General features: G+C 41.2%; 2 protein-coding genes across 3 annotated transcripts in view; both read left to right on the top strand.

Annotated features, from left to right (window-relative positions):
- The first annotated feature begins 525 nt into the window (after positions 1–525).
- On the top strand, positions 526–3,441 carry LOC106936280 (very-long-chain (3R)-3-hydroxyacyl-CoA dehydratase 2-like). Its single transcript, XM_015017159.1, has 2 exons — positions 526–711; positions 2,729–3,441. The coding sequence occupies exons 1-2, from the start codon at positions 561–563 to the stop codon at positions 2,809–2,811; spliced, it is 234 nt and encodes a 77-aa protein (XP_014872645.1). The 5' UTR covers positions 526–560; the 3' UTR covers positions 2,812–3,441.
- A 6,306-nt stretch (positions 3,442–9,747) lies between these two features.
- The window catches only part of adcy5 (adenylate cyclase 5), a 79,808-nt gene continuing 76,031 nt past the window's right edge, over positions 9,748–13,524 (top strand). For both annotated transcript variants that reach the window (XM_015017155.1, XM_015017154.1), the window contains exon 1: positions 9,748–12,380. In XM_015017155.1, the coding sequence (XP_014872641.1) occupies positions 11,379–12,380 (1,002 nt within the window). In that variant the 5' untranslated portion in view covers positions 9,748–11,378. The remainder of the gene's footprint in view (positions 12,381–13,524) is intronic.

Genomic DNA, 13,524 nt, shown 5'->3' with positions numbered 1-13,524 from the left:
CAGCACACCGCTCATAATTAATTTCTCATCTGCACTAGTCTTTCTTCACATGGTGTGAAAATTAACAGATCACTGGATTTTTTTTTATATTAATAAAAATCTTAAAGCTTCCAGAAGCAGCTTTGCATCTCTAGTGTTTCTTTTATCTACTTATTATTGATTCCTATGAGGTGATAACATGCATCATTAAAGTTGGTTTATTCTTGCTTTATTCTCCTGTTGGCTCCAAACCGCATTTTTTATCACCACTTTAAATGTTTGTTTGTGTTCCCTTTGGTTGACCTTACAAGAACTGAATCCAAATCACATTTTTATTTTTTATTTTTTTATCTGATCAAATAAAACAATCTGGTATTTTTAGCCTTAGCTGCAAGTTTTGAAAACACTTTTCTTTTTTCTTTTTTGTTCCAACCTACAGCATAGTGATGCCGCCCACCACTCAGCGCCTCGTTGCAGGAGCAGTCAATAATAAAGTATTAAGAATGATCATTTATTTCCCCGTGCCGTTTTCTGTCTGAACCTTTCCCTGCAGGTACACCTTCTTCATCGTTCTGTATCCGATGGGAGTGAGCGGAGAACTGCTGACCATCTACGCAGCTCTGCCGTACGTGCAGAAGACGGGCCTGTACTCCGTCACCCTCCCCAACAAGTACAACTTCTCCTTCGACTACTACAGCTTCCTCATCCTCGTCATGATCTCCTACATTCCCCGTGAGTAAGCGAGCACAGTTTGGGTTTGTTTTTTTGGGGGGGTTTTTACCGTTTTTTTTACCGCATAAGGAAATAAAATTAAAAAAAAGAAAGAGGAAGAACGTATTTTTCAGTTTTCGAAGCATCAGGCCTTTTGAGTTCTTCCTGCCGAGATAAAGTGATGATTTGGAGAGCAAAGAAGATGTAGCGAATGCGTAAATCACTACTGCAATGTGAAATTTATATGTAAATCTGATGAATACCAATTAAGAAACGGGTTGCTTTTTTGGGAGTTTCACAAAGTTATCAGTTTATGGGGAGAGTGTTTACCATCAGATCATATAATTAGAAAAATCTTAATTTTTAAACAATAGTAGAAACAACTCAGAATAAAAAAATTCTAGATCAGGTATCAGTGACAGTGTTCCCCTGTCCCTAAGGGCAGATCTATTCAGTCTAATTCTATGCTTTGTGCTTTCAGTGACTACATGCTTTATTATTTATTTTACACTCCTAATTGCACTTTCTGAACAATTTGAAAGGTTTGCTGCAGTTTGAGCCGGGTAGTCAGCCTGTTATCAGTTTCTTTATTATTTATTTTACATTGGCTGTTAATACTGTGTTGTTTTTTACGTGCTTGACCCAAAAAATGTGTAATTTAGTACATTTATGTTTTTAAAAAAAAGAAACGCTTTAAGTCAGTTCAGCACTGTTTTTATGTATCGGATGACATCAGCCAACACTAAACCTCAGATGTCCGTATCGGTACCGGGAGTGAAAACAGTGGATCGTTGCATCCCTATGAGAAACACTCGCAGACCAGTACTACCTCTTCCTCTGAAATGTATTACAATTGCAGGAGCACTTTGCATATCAATCACTAGATCCATCTTGTTTTTTAAATTTCTCACTGGAAGTTGTTTAAGTTTTGCGTTAGTTCCTGATTCTAAGTTGTGATTTCAGAGGTATAATGAACAAAGCAGGAAGTGGGGTTGGGTGTCACGATTAGAAAATGTTTACACTCCTAAAGCAAAGAAATTATGAGATAGGACACATTTCCCACAATGCAGTTTTGTGCTTTTGCTCAGTTTAAAATCAAAACAACAGAAACTTTTTTTAAAAATTATTATTGTGGTTGGGGCAAAATGATTATTGGTATTAATGATTACCATGGTAGCAGTGAAGGCTGCAGTGTTTCCTGAGCAGGTTTAGAAGTATATTGTGTCAGGCTGTGTGCCGTCTGGGAGAACTGTTTGTGTAGGGAGCCCTGTTGAGACATTTAGAGCTGTAATCATCATAAATGTCAAAGTTTCCTGGCAGAATAATAAACGGTGACAGTTTTTTTCTTTTGGAATTAAATATAGTGCTGTGGCTTTAAGTTAAGGGATCTTCAAATAAACCTCATTCGCTTGTGTTTTCTATTTCACTTATATTATGATCAAATTAGTTTTACTGGAAAATTATATTATTAAATATTTATTCAAATGTAATAAAAGAAGGGGATCTGTTAATTGCGTGATAAATTAAAACCAGGTCAATAATTTCCTCCTTTCTATTCTCTACCAAAAACTTAACGACAAAAATCTCCAGCCTGGTGCATTTGTCTCAACTAGCTTTTCTTTTGAAGGACAATTTTGTTTACAGAAAATTCATATTTTCTTTTATTTGTTGTTTTTTTTTATTCATTTTGGATGTTCACTAGAATTTAAAGTATATTGAGAATGTGCTTTTGCATTATTATGCCATTACCATTGTATCACTTGAAAATGTTCTCAAAACAACGTTACCGTTTATCGCAATAACTTCTGAGACAATTTATCGTCCAGTGTCGTTATCGGATAACTGGCGATCTTCTTATTTTTCCTCCTGCGATTTAGTTTTTTTTTTTTCATGTAGTTGTGGTCGTTGCCTCTTCTGCTCATCTGCAACGTTACTCTAGATGCTGCGAATCTCCTCTCGGTTCAAGAAGTTAGCGTTTTTTTTTCTTCAGATTCACTCATTTTCCCTGCGCTGGCCATAACGACGCCTCTCCCCTCAGTCTTTCCCCAGCTGTACTTCCACATGATGCGGCAGAGGAAGAAGGTGCTGGGCCACACAGACGACTACAGCAAAGTGGAGTGAGCTGTGCGGCGCTCAGAACGGCTCACATGAGAGGAAAGCAACCAAAACATCCCATAAAGAACAAATCAGTATTTTTAGTTTTCAAACTGCCAAAACCGAACCCTCCCCTCCCCCCGCCCCGTAGATCATCCTATCATCCACACACTTCATTTTAATAATTTAAATTTTTACAGCAATCTAAGTACGTCATACAGACATTATGGATAAACTTTTGTTTTTGTTTTTTTTTTTGCATATTTATGAACAAATTGTGATTACATTGAAGTTTAAAGAAACGATGAGCTGCTCTGTGAGCATCGAGCAGAGCTTGGACAAAGCTAATCTGAACAGAATGATACACTAATCGACCTTTGACCTCCTAATAAACAACACCGAAGTGGAGAGTTGACTCGGATCCTCACCTCCCACTGACTTTTGTTTATTCATTTATTGTCTTTGATCCCCTCGTGGTTTGCTTTAGGCTACTGTAATGTAGAAAGAATGAGTTGGAGCCTAGCACTGAGAGTTGGTGTCTGTAGGTTTTGCATCCTTTGTACAAATTGATTTGATGATTTCCATTTTGTGTAATTTATTGAAAAATTTGACTACATTCCACATTTAGCTCAATAAACTTTTTTGTTTTCCATCCCATGCTTGCATGCTTGTTTTTTCTTTTTGTTTTATTATTATTATTATTTTAATTTTGTGTCTGTTTATTCGTTTGGCTTACGTTATAGTACAGTGCCTTGCTAAAGTTTGCTTTGTGCCAAGGAGAAATTGATGGATCACCACACGGCTGGCCATAATTGTGATGCAGAAGTAATATACGATTACATTTATTTATTTTTTTTTACTTGTGCAATGTATATTTTGCAGAACCACATCCTCCCACAGTTATTAACCAAAACGTTTTAGACTTGTCCCCACATGTTGAGATGAATTCTCCTCTTCGTCTTAACAAATTGGCCCAAGCTCAGCCAGATTGGATCGATCGCATCTGTGAAGATCAATTTTTAGGTTTTACCTTAGATTTTCAATTTGATTGATTTTAGATCTGGTGTGTTCTAACTCATTAACACACACGTCAATCTAAATCTTCACCGTATCTTCACAGTGAAGGTCCACTCCAATCCCCAGTCTAGCAGCTTCTCTCTGTTTGGCTCCATCCAGCCTCACCGTTCCTGCTAACGACGACGTTCCATCTGCATACGGCTTTCTTCTCACCACTCCTTATGTAATTTTCACAAAAATGGCACAAAATCTTGCTAAAATACATTGAATACATTGCTCAAGGGGCAAGAATGCTTTTGCGAAGCACTGTGTAGTGATTCATTTGTCTGCTCTTTCCATCATGAATGGTGTCCTGCATGATCTGACTGTTTCTTCGGTTTATGTTCAAATACCTGGTCCATCTTTGTTTCCATGTTTCTCTTCTGTTCAACGTGATATTTTTGACTGAACTTCCTTTTGTAGGTTTTCACCATTTTGTTTCCTTTTACTGAAGAAGAAGAAGCGGTACAGTTTGGCATAAAAAACAACTGATAGCACAACATGCTGTAGCAAAAAAGTGTTTTAAAATGAGATGAGCTTTGATTATCTAAGACAATTGTAGCCTAAATAAGTGTTGGATGTTTAAATTTGTTGACTTCTATTTAAAAAAAAAAAAGATGACAGAATTGCTTTGCTTAAAATGTGTGGTTAAATATTGAGGTGTGTGAGCTGAAGTAATATTCTCAAGTGAAAAGCTTGTGTTTGTGGGTAAATTATGTCTGGAGTTGATTTTTGAGTTTTGACCTTTCTCTTTTCCGTGAGCTGAAACTGTCACACTTAACGAGCTAACAAAAAGACTATTCAAACTTTCTACCTTTCTGCTATATTTTGTTTTATTTTTATAAGACTGAGGTACACACATCTGATATCTGATATCTAGCCACGTATATGTCTGGAAGTTGGAGTAGGACGTCTGAAAGTTAAGGTTTTAGGTTCCTCAAAGACAACGTCCATCATGCGGTGCAGCAGTGAATCACAAAATGGTTTACAACTGTTTTGGTTTTTTTTATATAATTAAAACATAATTTATCAGTGGTGTCACCCTACTGACCACTCTGTTTGTAGCTTCTATGTTTTCATCTCTGCTGCCGGACACACTGCCGCAGGGACGTGTGGATTTCACACAACAATCGAAAAGCTGGTTTTGTGAAAAGCTGGTAGCCGATCATGCGCGAAGGCAGGAATCTCAGAGCTGTTCCTGTGAATGCAGATGTTTACTCCGTGTGGGTGAACTGAGAGGCCACCGGGTCTTCAGAAAGTATTCTTGACCTTTATTGTTTTAGTCACAATCACAAACGTCTATTGAGTTTTATGTGATAACACAACACAAAGTGGTGCATAATTTCAAAGTGGGAAGAAAATATAAATGTTTTTTAAAAAAAAAAAAGATGTGGAAAGTGTAGTCTGCTAGATTTTACATAGACCAGTGGTAAAAGGGGCTGAATATAAACTTTTTCAGATTTTTTTTTTGATGTATACTTTTTTGAAAATTGTCGTTTTTCTTCTACTTCACAACCATGCACCACTTTGTGTTACTCTGTCGCATCAAATCTGGAGCAGTAACTGCGTGGGAATAGTTTTACAAGGCACTGACTGCTTTCTCTTTGCTGAGGAATATGTTAATGTTTTCAGAGCAAAGCCGACACCATCTTCAAGTTGAGATCTTGCTCTATTTAATTTTTTTTAATGCTGATCTCTCTCTCTAGACCAGCGGTGTCAAACTCATTTTGGTTTTGGGTCAAATCAAGGTCATGAATGCTCTTAAAGGGCCGGTTGTGCCAGAATTTATTGATAAAACCTGATTACAAACTGTTAGAATATCATTACATTCTTAAACAATATTACTGAATATCTTTTCAGTCCCTCCAGGATTTTATGATTCTTTTTGTGATTTTTTTGCAGTAAAAACCAAAGTGTTTGTGGCACTCATTTGGAAATATTTGCGATATTTACGCTCATTTATGACAGTAAATGTGACTTTTTATTACTCGCTGCATAGATCATGGACTATAATCTGACATCAGTTAAGACTGAGGCAGCTGTGTAGTACTAAGAAAGTTTTTGACAATTTTTGAGAAAAATCTGCAATAAACTCCCAATTATTAGCACAAAAAAGTGCTGCGGTTTGTTGAATTTACGTGAATTTCCACGATAATTCTCAAGAAACTGGAGGGACTGATTGATATAATTTGGCAGTAAACAGATAAAAACTGCATTGATTTGATTGAGAACATAATATTTAAGCACACTTGGTGTTTAGAGGGCCCCCATAAAAAGCTACGGTGGGCCAGATTTGGCCCACGGGCCTCGAGTTTGACACACGTGCTCTAGAAAAACAAAGTTTCCTGTATTGCATTCAGATCTCCTTTGTCAGATCAGTTAGCTGTTGTTTCCATTCTCCTTCATCGACGGTTGAGCATGATTTGCCTGGTTTGTTGGAGATACTCGGCACAACACATCTGAAAACTGCATGAAGGCGTTGATGTAGACGCTTCGAACGATGACTTGTCTCATAACCCAAGAAACAAACAAACAAAAAGAAAAAAAATGGGGGAAAAAATAAAACGTAAGCATGGTATTTTTCTTTACATCTGGTTCTGTCGAATAAAAGTTTTGATACCAAACCTCTGCAGGACGTCAGCAGACTGACGGGTATGATCACTGAGTATACATATATATATTTACAATAAACCTTAAACATGGTAAAGCACATTCGCTGTTGTGTTTGTGTTGCTATCATTAAAATTGATAATTGCTGTTGTAATACCCCTCATTATCTGCGCACAGAGAGTGAACGACTGTTTTGTGTGTTTTGACTTAATGTCCCTGTGAGTCACTTTAACAGCATGTAGGAGGAAACACTGCATGTCATACAAGCAGCAAAGAGTCTTTAAATCCATTAACTAACCAGGCTGCTATTCATGAAAAAGAAATGCAGCTGTATGAAAATTAGAAGAGTGGAAAGCCACAGTGAAGGTCCTCTCTTTATATATATTTAGTATATATTAGCCTTTCATGTGAACCAGCAAGTCCAAAGAGGATAAAGTCTTTGTGTTTGAGTCGTCATGGGGAGACGACAGCAAACCTAAGTCTACCGTTTAATGCCCTGTATTCTACAATTCATTCAGGTTTTCCACTCACTTCCAGGTAAACGGATGTAGTAATGCAGACTGATTCTACAAAACATTTTTTTTTTTTTTGTTGAAAGACTGAGCTACTCTTGGGACCTCACTGAATACCAATGTTGTTATGCCAAAAGAGTAAAACAACTGAGAGCAACATCTCTGAAGTGGTAGACAAACACTATAAATGGTAAAGCCAGGTCAAAGTTTCCTGAGGCGTACAAGTTCAGGGATGGGCAATTTTATCACTGTAGTTTGTTTATTACGTCTGTATGTTTTTAGGTAAGTGTATGGGTGCTAATGCATGGGACAGCAATCATTGAAAACGTTCCCATTTCATATTGGCTTCTTCGCTTCTTAAAGAACTGTGACTTAGAAACTGCAAAAAAATATAACCTTTTCATGCATAGTGGTCACTACAACTATCTAAAAGCCATTTTCTTGTGCTTCTTGTGGATTTTTATGTTATAAATGCACACAGACCAGTGAAGTAGACACTAATGCATCATAAAATACACGATCAACTACTGGCCATCAGCTGCAAATGCAAGAAATGATCTTTGTTAAAGCCAATATGGCCGACAGACAAAAACGCATGCCGACCAACCCGGTCCCTCCTTCTGCTGTAGACGACTCTGGCAGGTAAAAATAATATTGTGACATCAAATAAATAAGTAAACATGGCCGTTCAGTGAAGGACTCGACGGTTTCGATCTGTATCTTAAAACTGTGAATCGATCATCTTGATTTTGATTTCGTCACCGACACGATCATTCATGTCGTGTTTGTGGAAGAAAGCCCCAAACACGATTCACGTGACAATTTAATTTCACGAATGAACGAAAGCCTACGAGTTACAAGAGTTTGTAAATGCAAACTCTTGTAAATTGACCGAATGTCTAAAACTGCCACCATAAAATTGAATTTTTCACTTTTCCATCTATTTCCGTCACCTCAACCCCACCAACATCTCGTGTTGCTGCTGACATCTAAGAGAACCAAGCAAGCAAACAGTCATAAGATGAGCAAGAGAAAAGTTGCACAACTCGGACCGAGATCATTCTGTGTCCGATATCTATCTGAGCTCCCAGTTTTTTTTTTATTTTTATTTATTTTTTTATTTGACGGAGATCTGAATGGAGGCCATTGTTCTCTAAAGCCGACAGTGTTTCACTCTGAGCGGATTCCAGAGGGGGCACAAGGAGCACAGCTGGAGGTGAGACGGTCATGGCCGAGACATGCGGCTCGCCATCACATGCTTCCGCTTTATTCTCATTAGCACCTAACATGGGCTCGAACCAGCCAAATGCTTACTTTTCATTCCTAAATATGTGAATAAAGTTGCTAAGTTTCCAATAAGGACGGGTGTTTGGTAGAGTCGAGGCGCATTATGAGGCGCATTATGGAAGCGCGGCGGTAAAATCATTTGACCAGTGTCAGGTATTCATATGGGTGACTGGGCTCACCGCCCAGGGCACCATCGCCTTGGGGATGAGAGATGACCTCTATGGGAAAAAACAAAACAAAACAAACATTAGCTGGCAGTTCCAGTATCTTCACTTGCTTGTTGGCATATCCTGCTAATGTAGACTGAACTGGAGCTTCTTTAAGAACGCAGTGTGAACGTTGTTAAACCTTCATTTTGTTTGTTTGGACGAGTCAGGAGTCACCTTTCACTAAGATATGTGAGTTTCTGGATTATTTATTCTGAAAAAAAAAGAAATGCAGAGCGAACACAAAGCATTTGACTCCTGGTCCACTCACATTAAAGATCGACTTACTTGAAAAGCTAAACTCATACGGACATAAAGCTACAGACTGAAAGATATCTTCAAAAGATCAGTTTACGTGATTCCAATTCACAGCAAAGGTCATCACAAAGCGCCTTATAAGAAAAACAGATTCAATTTCTACACTGAAATACATTAGAACAGATCGGTTCATATTCAGTCACATCCACTATTATTAGATCCTAGAGAATTCAGTCTAACACACCTGGAGGCAGAAGGTTGTTCAGTGCGCGCACTGTTGTGACGGGGAAAAGCAACAACTTCCTCTAGGAAGTACAATGTATGGGATGAAAGCAGACTGTGACATCGGTCTTGTCAGTTTTTGTTTTACTGTTTAGTTTGTTCGATCGTGTTTATTTCGAGAGTGGTCTAAATCTGGAGATTTCCGTTTGTCTCGCCTCTGCAGTAAGGAACAACACAAGACTTGACTAAATGAAGTGTTGAATAACGATTACATACGTTTTTAGTTGAGCGAAGGTTGTGAGAAATGCGCCCCTGCATGGCAACATTAATCCAAGAGCCACCACGGCTTTTGATTTGAATAAATTACCACAATAGCATGACCTGTAAGGCTACTTTCCAAACAAAAATGACTGAAGAATTTTTTCTTGACATTTTTTAAGACACAACCAAAAAGCTTGTTGAAATTAAACAAATACACACTTTAATAAATACCACCTTATTAAAAAAAAGACCATTTAGGAACAGTAGATGACAAATCCAAATATCTGGTTGTAAATTTGAAAGATGTCGCTTTTATCTTTTGCTTTCTTGTGTATCTTCCTTGTGTAATTTGGAAATGTAAAACTGGGTTTGGAATGGGGCCTGTTAAATGTGGCTCGCCCTTGGCCCCGTTCTTCCAGGAATCGCCACTGCGACTGTAAAACGATTAATGACCGAAGTAGTCTAATTTAATACAGGCTTTTTATTATATTAAAAAAAAAAAGGAAAACTGATTTACAATTTAAAAACAGCTGAAGAGCTGAACTGAACTGAAGAGGGTAGAACATCATTAACTAATGAATGAAAAGAGCCTTTTAAGTTTTCAACCACGAACAGGAGACCACTGAGAAAAGTAAAACTGCAGTAGAGTATGTATATATTTTTTTATTATTCTTTTGGAGTTAGAAGGTGTTGACTATTGAGGTCCAGAAACCATCGGAGCGAAGAGGAAAAACATCCGACCCCTTGGTTGGTCCATCATACGTGGTTTTTGCGTGTGCGGGCTTTCCCAACTGCGGGGCCACCGAGTTCCGCCAATTCATCGAAAGGCGTCCGTGGGGGTCGCGCAGCCTCCGGATCGTGGGCGCGTGGTGGTGTGGGGGGGAGGAGGAGAGGAGAGAGACTGACTGGCCCGCGATCCAATAGAAGCTCGCCGGAGAGTGACTCACCCTCTTCCCCTTTCCAATGGAAGCGCGGCGGAAAGGCGGGCCACAGGAAGCACACTTGGTTGAATGATCATCGGAGCGACAATCGGCGGCAGCGGCGGCGGCGGGGATCTGTCTGTTCATTGGGGGGGTGTGGATTTGTTTGTGATGCCACGCTCGGAACGGACACCGACGGCTCTCGCCGGAGGCTGCGGGAGCACGCTCTGAGCACCCGAAGGGCGCCGACGCTCCCTGTGAAATGCTCGCCGCTGTCCGGCTTGCGGATCCACAGCCTGCAGCCCGCCGGACACCTCGGCAGTGAGCGATCTGAGCGGCGATGATGGACAGCTGTTGGTCATCGACTTTGCGGCGTTAGCGGGCTGACAATGAGCTGCTGGCGCGGCGACACACGCTGTGCGGTTGACCACGACTGCCAAAGGAGGACGAGGAGAAGGAGGAGCGGCTGAGCTCTCTCCTCTTTGCTCCCCTGTTGTGAGATGATCGTGATGTTGATGATGATGATAATGATGATGGTGGTGATGATGATGATGATGATGATGATGATGATGATGATGCCTCGTTTTGGCCAAACGTGTGGCTACCGTCAAGGGTGAAACGTTTTTTTTTTTTTTTTTTTTTGCAGAGCACAGGTGCATGGAGATCGTAGGTGCCAACATGCGACCTCGATTTATTTATTTATTTTATTTATTTATTTTTTTGGTTTTGTTTCGATGCTCGTCGCAGGAGGCGACCACAGGAGTACAGGAAGCAGATCGGCCGTAATGGATTCACGGTGTAACTGATGGCGCTGCGCTATGATCTCCGGGGATCTTTCGAGTTGTGTAATGCATTTATTCCATTTACAAGGCGCGCTGCCGTGCAACCTCTCCACGGATGAGCGCTAATTGGGGCCTCGATGATGTAGAGCCAAATCCACCTGGATCCAGCGCTGCTTCCCCCCTGTGACTTGTCATGTTCAATTGATTTCCTTTTTTTTTTTTTACCCCCAAAGGATTGTTTTGGGCCACTTTTTTCAAAATTAATGTTTTTGTTTGTTTGTTGGCATTAAATATGTTTAGATCGTCCCCAAAGATGAAGAGCTCACTTTGTATGAGACATTTAAACCGAGTCAACCTTGTGACTGAATAGTCCCCTGACTTTTTTTTTTCCCCCCCCCCCCTCCCCTCCTCCTCCTTACGTCGTCAGTGGAGCGAAACTTTTCCTGTGTGACTGTTTATCCGTTGTGTCCTCCATCCACAATGTCCAGATCAAACAGCGTCAGCCCGCCCGGACTCGGTGCGCCCGGGCTGAGGGGAGGGACCGAGCACAGGTCAGCCTGGGGAGAGGCTGACTCTGTGGCCAACGGGTGCCCATACTCAGCCAGATCTCCGCGCAACTTGCTCACCCGCACCAACAGCCGCTGGAGGCAGCAGCAGCAGCAGCAGCAGGGGGAGGAGGAGGCGGAGGATGTCGATCCGGAGCGCCGGCCTCCTCCAGGGCGAGCCTCCACAACCGTCAGCAGCAGGGTCAGCTTCAGGTCCCGCTCGGCTTGGCAGGACCATGGCGAGGAGCCGGAGAGCCGCGGCAACAGCAACCCCGCGTCCGCGAAGCGCGCCGACCTGGCCGAGGTGAGACCCAAGTCCGTGGAGCTGGGTCTGGAGGAGCGCCGAGCCAAGTCGCGGAGCGACAACAACAAGGGAGAGCGGGAGGAAGACGGGGTCATGCCGGAGGTGAACGTCTCCCTAGTGGCGTGCTGCGTCAGCGTCATGCACGTCTTCAAGTCCAAGAAGTTCCAGTCGGAGAAGCTGGAGCGGCTCTACCAACGCTACTTCTTCCGCCTCAACCAGAGCAGCCTGACCATGCTGATGGGGGTGCTGGTGCTGGTCTTCACCGTCATGCTGGCCTTCCACTGCTCCGGAGCTCCGACGGTCACCTACGTGGTGGTGTTCTCCCTGGCCATCTTCCTCACGCTGGTGCTCATGGTGGTGTGCAACCGGAACGCGTTCCACCAGGACCACATGTGGATGGTGTGCTACGCCGTGATCCTGCTGGTGATCGTGATCCAGGTGATCGGCGTGCTGCTGGTGCAGCCCCGCAGCGCCTCGGAGGGCATCTGGTGGACCGTGTTCTTCATCCATGTCATCTACACGCTGCTGCCCGTCAGGATGCGCGCCGCTGTCATCACTGGAGTTATTCTCTCCGCCATCCACGTGGCCATTTCTTGGATGTTAAACGGAGTGGACAGCTTTCTGTGGAAGCAGGTACGTGCTCTGTGCGGATAGAGGTTTGGAGAGTTTATTTGTTTTTTGTTTTTTTATGCGCGCGGTTCGTCGTGCGTAAAAAAGAAAACATTAAAGACGCACAGGAATCAAAACCTGCAGCTTGTTGAGCGCCTTTCCACTTAATCATTTCTGTCGTACGGAACAAAGTCGAGAGGAATAAGATGCAGACAGTTTATTGTTTGGAGCTTGGGAATAAAAGTTCTAAAATGAGCAAGGGGTACGGTGGGGTGGGTGGGGAGACGTTTTTAGAAAGTGAGATTTTTGTCGCTCCAGTCATCGGTTTTAACTGGACAGGCAAATAAATGCCTGCAGAAGGGAACAAAGTGATGCTGAAAAGTTTTGATCATCTTCTGTACAGGGAGGCACGTTTCTGCATTGAGGGGAGTGAAAAAAAAAACAACCTCCTTTGTCTTTTATAGAATTGAATCGAAATCCTGATGGTCTGTTTATTTCAGCTTTTTGGATTCAGTGGAATCAGCTTCCTGGGTCATGATCAGAAGAAGCTTTTACTTCACTTTTGCAGAAATTTGAAAATTATTTGAAGGAGATTTTTCTTTTAATATGAGGGATTTGTTTGTCTTGAAACTGGGATGAATTTGAAGTATTAACTCCTTTATTTACTTATATTTTTACAATGTAGTTTAGTATTTATTTTGAGTTGGGAACAGTGATTTAAAAAAAACACTGAGCCTTTTGTTGTGTCATTGTGACATTTCTTATTCAGTTTCTACCAGATTAGTGCTAAATGTGTTTTTTTCCCCTCTATTTTTTGTTTTATTATTGCATGGCTTCTGCGTTTTAGTGAGAGTAAAACTTCAATTTCTTCGTTTCTCTGCTGTTTGGCTCAATTGTTACTTCAGAAGGAGAGCTGCATCTCCATATCTGTCATATTTCTTTTTAACAGAACCATTACACTGTTTGACAAGAGTCAGAATTGCATTCTTTGTGGTCAGAAATATCTTATTGTGCATAAGTTGTGTGATCTAGATTTTAACTAAGGGTAAGAAGAGGACTGCATGTAAGCTTTGCTACTTTTTGTCAGATTTTTTTTTTAAAAAGGAAAGTTTGCATTTGTTTGATTTTCAAAGAGAAGCTCATTCTCAGAGTCTGTACAGATAGTAGC

This window comes from Poecilia latipinna, unplaced genomic scaffold (genome assembly GCF_001443285.1).
Source record: "Poecilia latipinna isolate Pla-1442-1.1 unplaced genomic scaffold, P_latipinna-1.0 Scaffold2111, whole genome shotgun sequence".
Classification (NCBI taxonomy): Eukaryota; Metazoa; Chordata; class Actinopteri; order Cyprinodontiformes; family Poeciliidae; genus Poecilia; species Poecilia latipinna.
Note: the sequence above shows the minus strand (reverse complement) of the source record. Positions and strands in the feature narration are given on the sequence as shown.

Coding starts and splice junctions, on each gene's coding strand:
- LOC106936280 (XM_015017159.1), top strand. CDS start 561: ATGGGAGTGAGCGGAGAACTGCTGACCATCTACGCAGCTCTGCCGTAC. Junction 712..2,728: donor CATGATCTCCTACATTCCCC/GTGAGTAAGCGA, acceptor CTCTCCCCTCAG/TCTTTCCCCAGCTGTACTTC.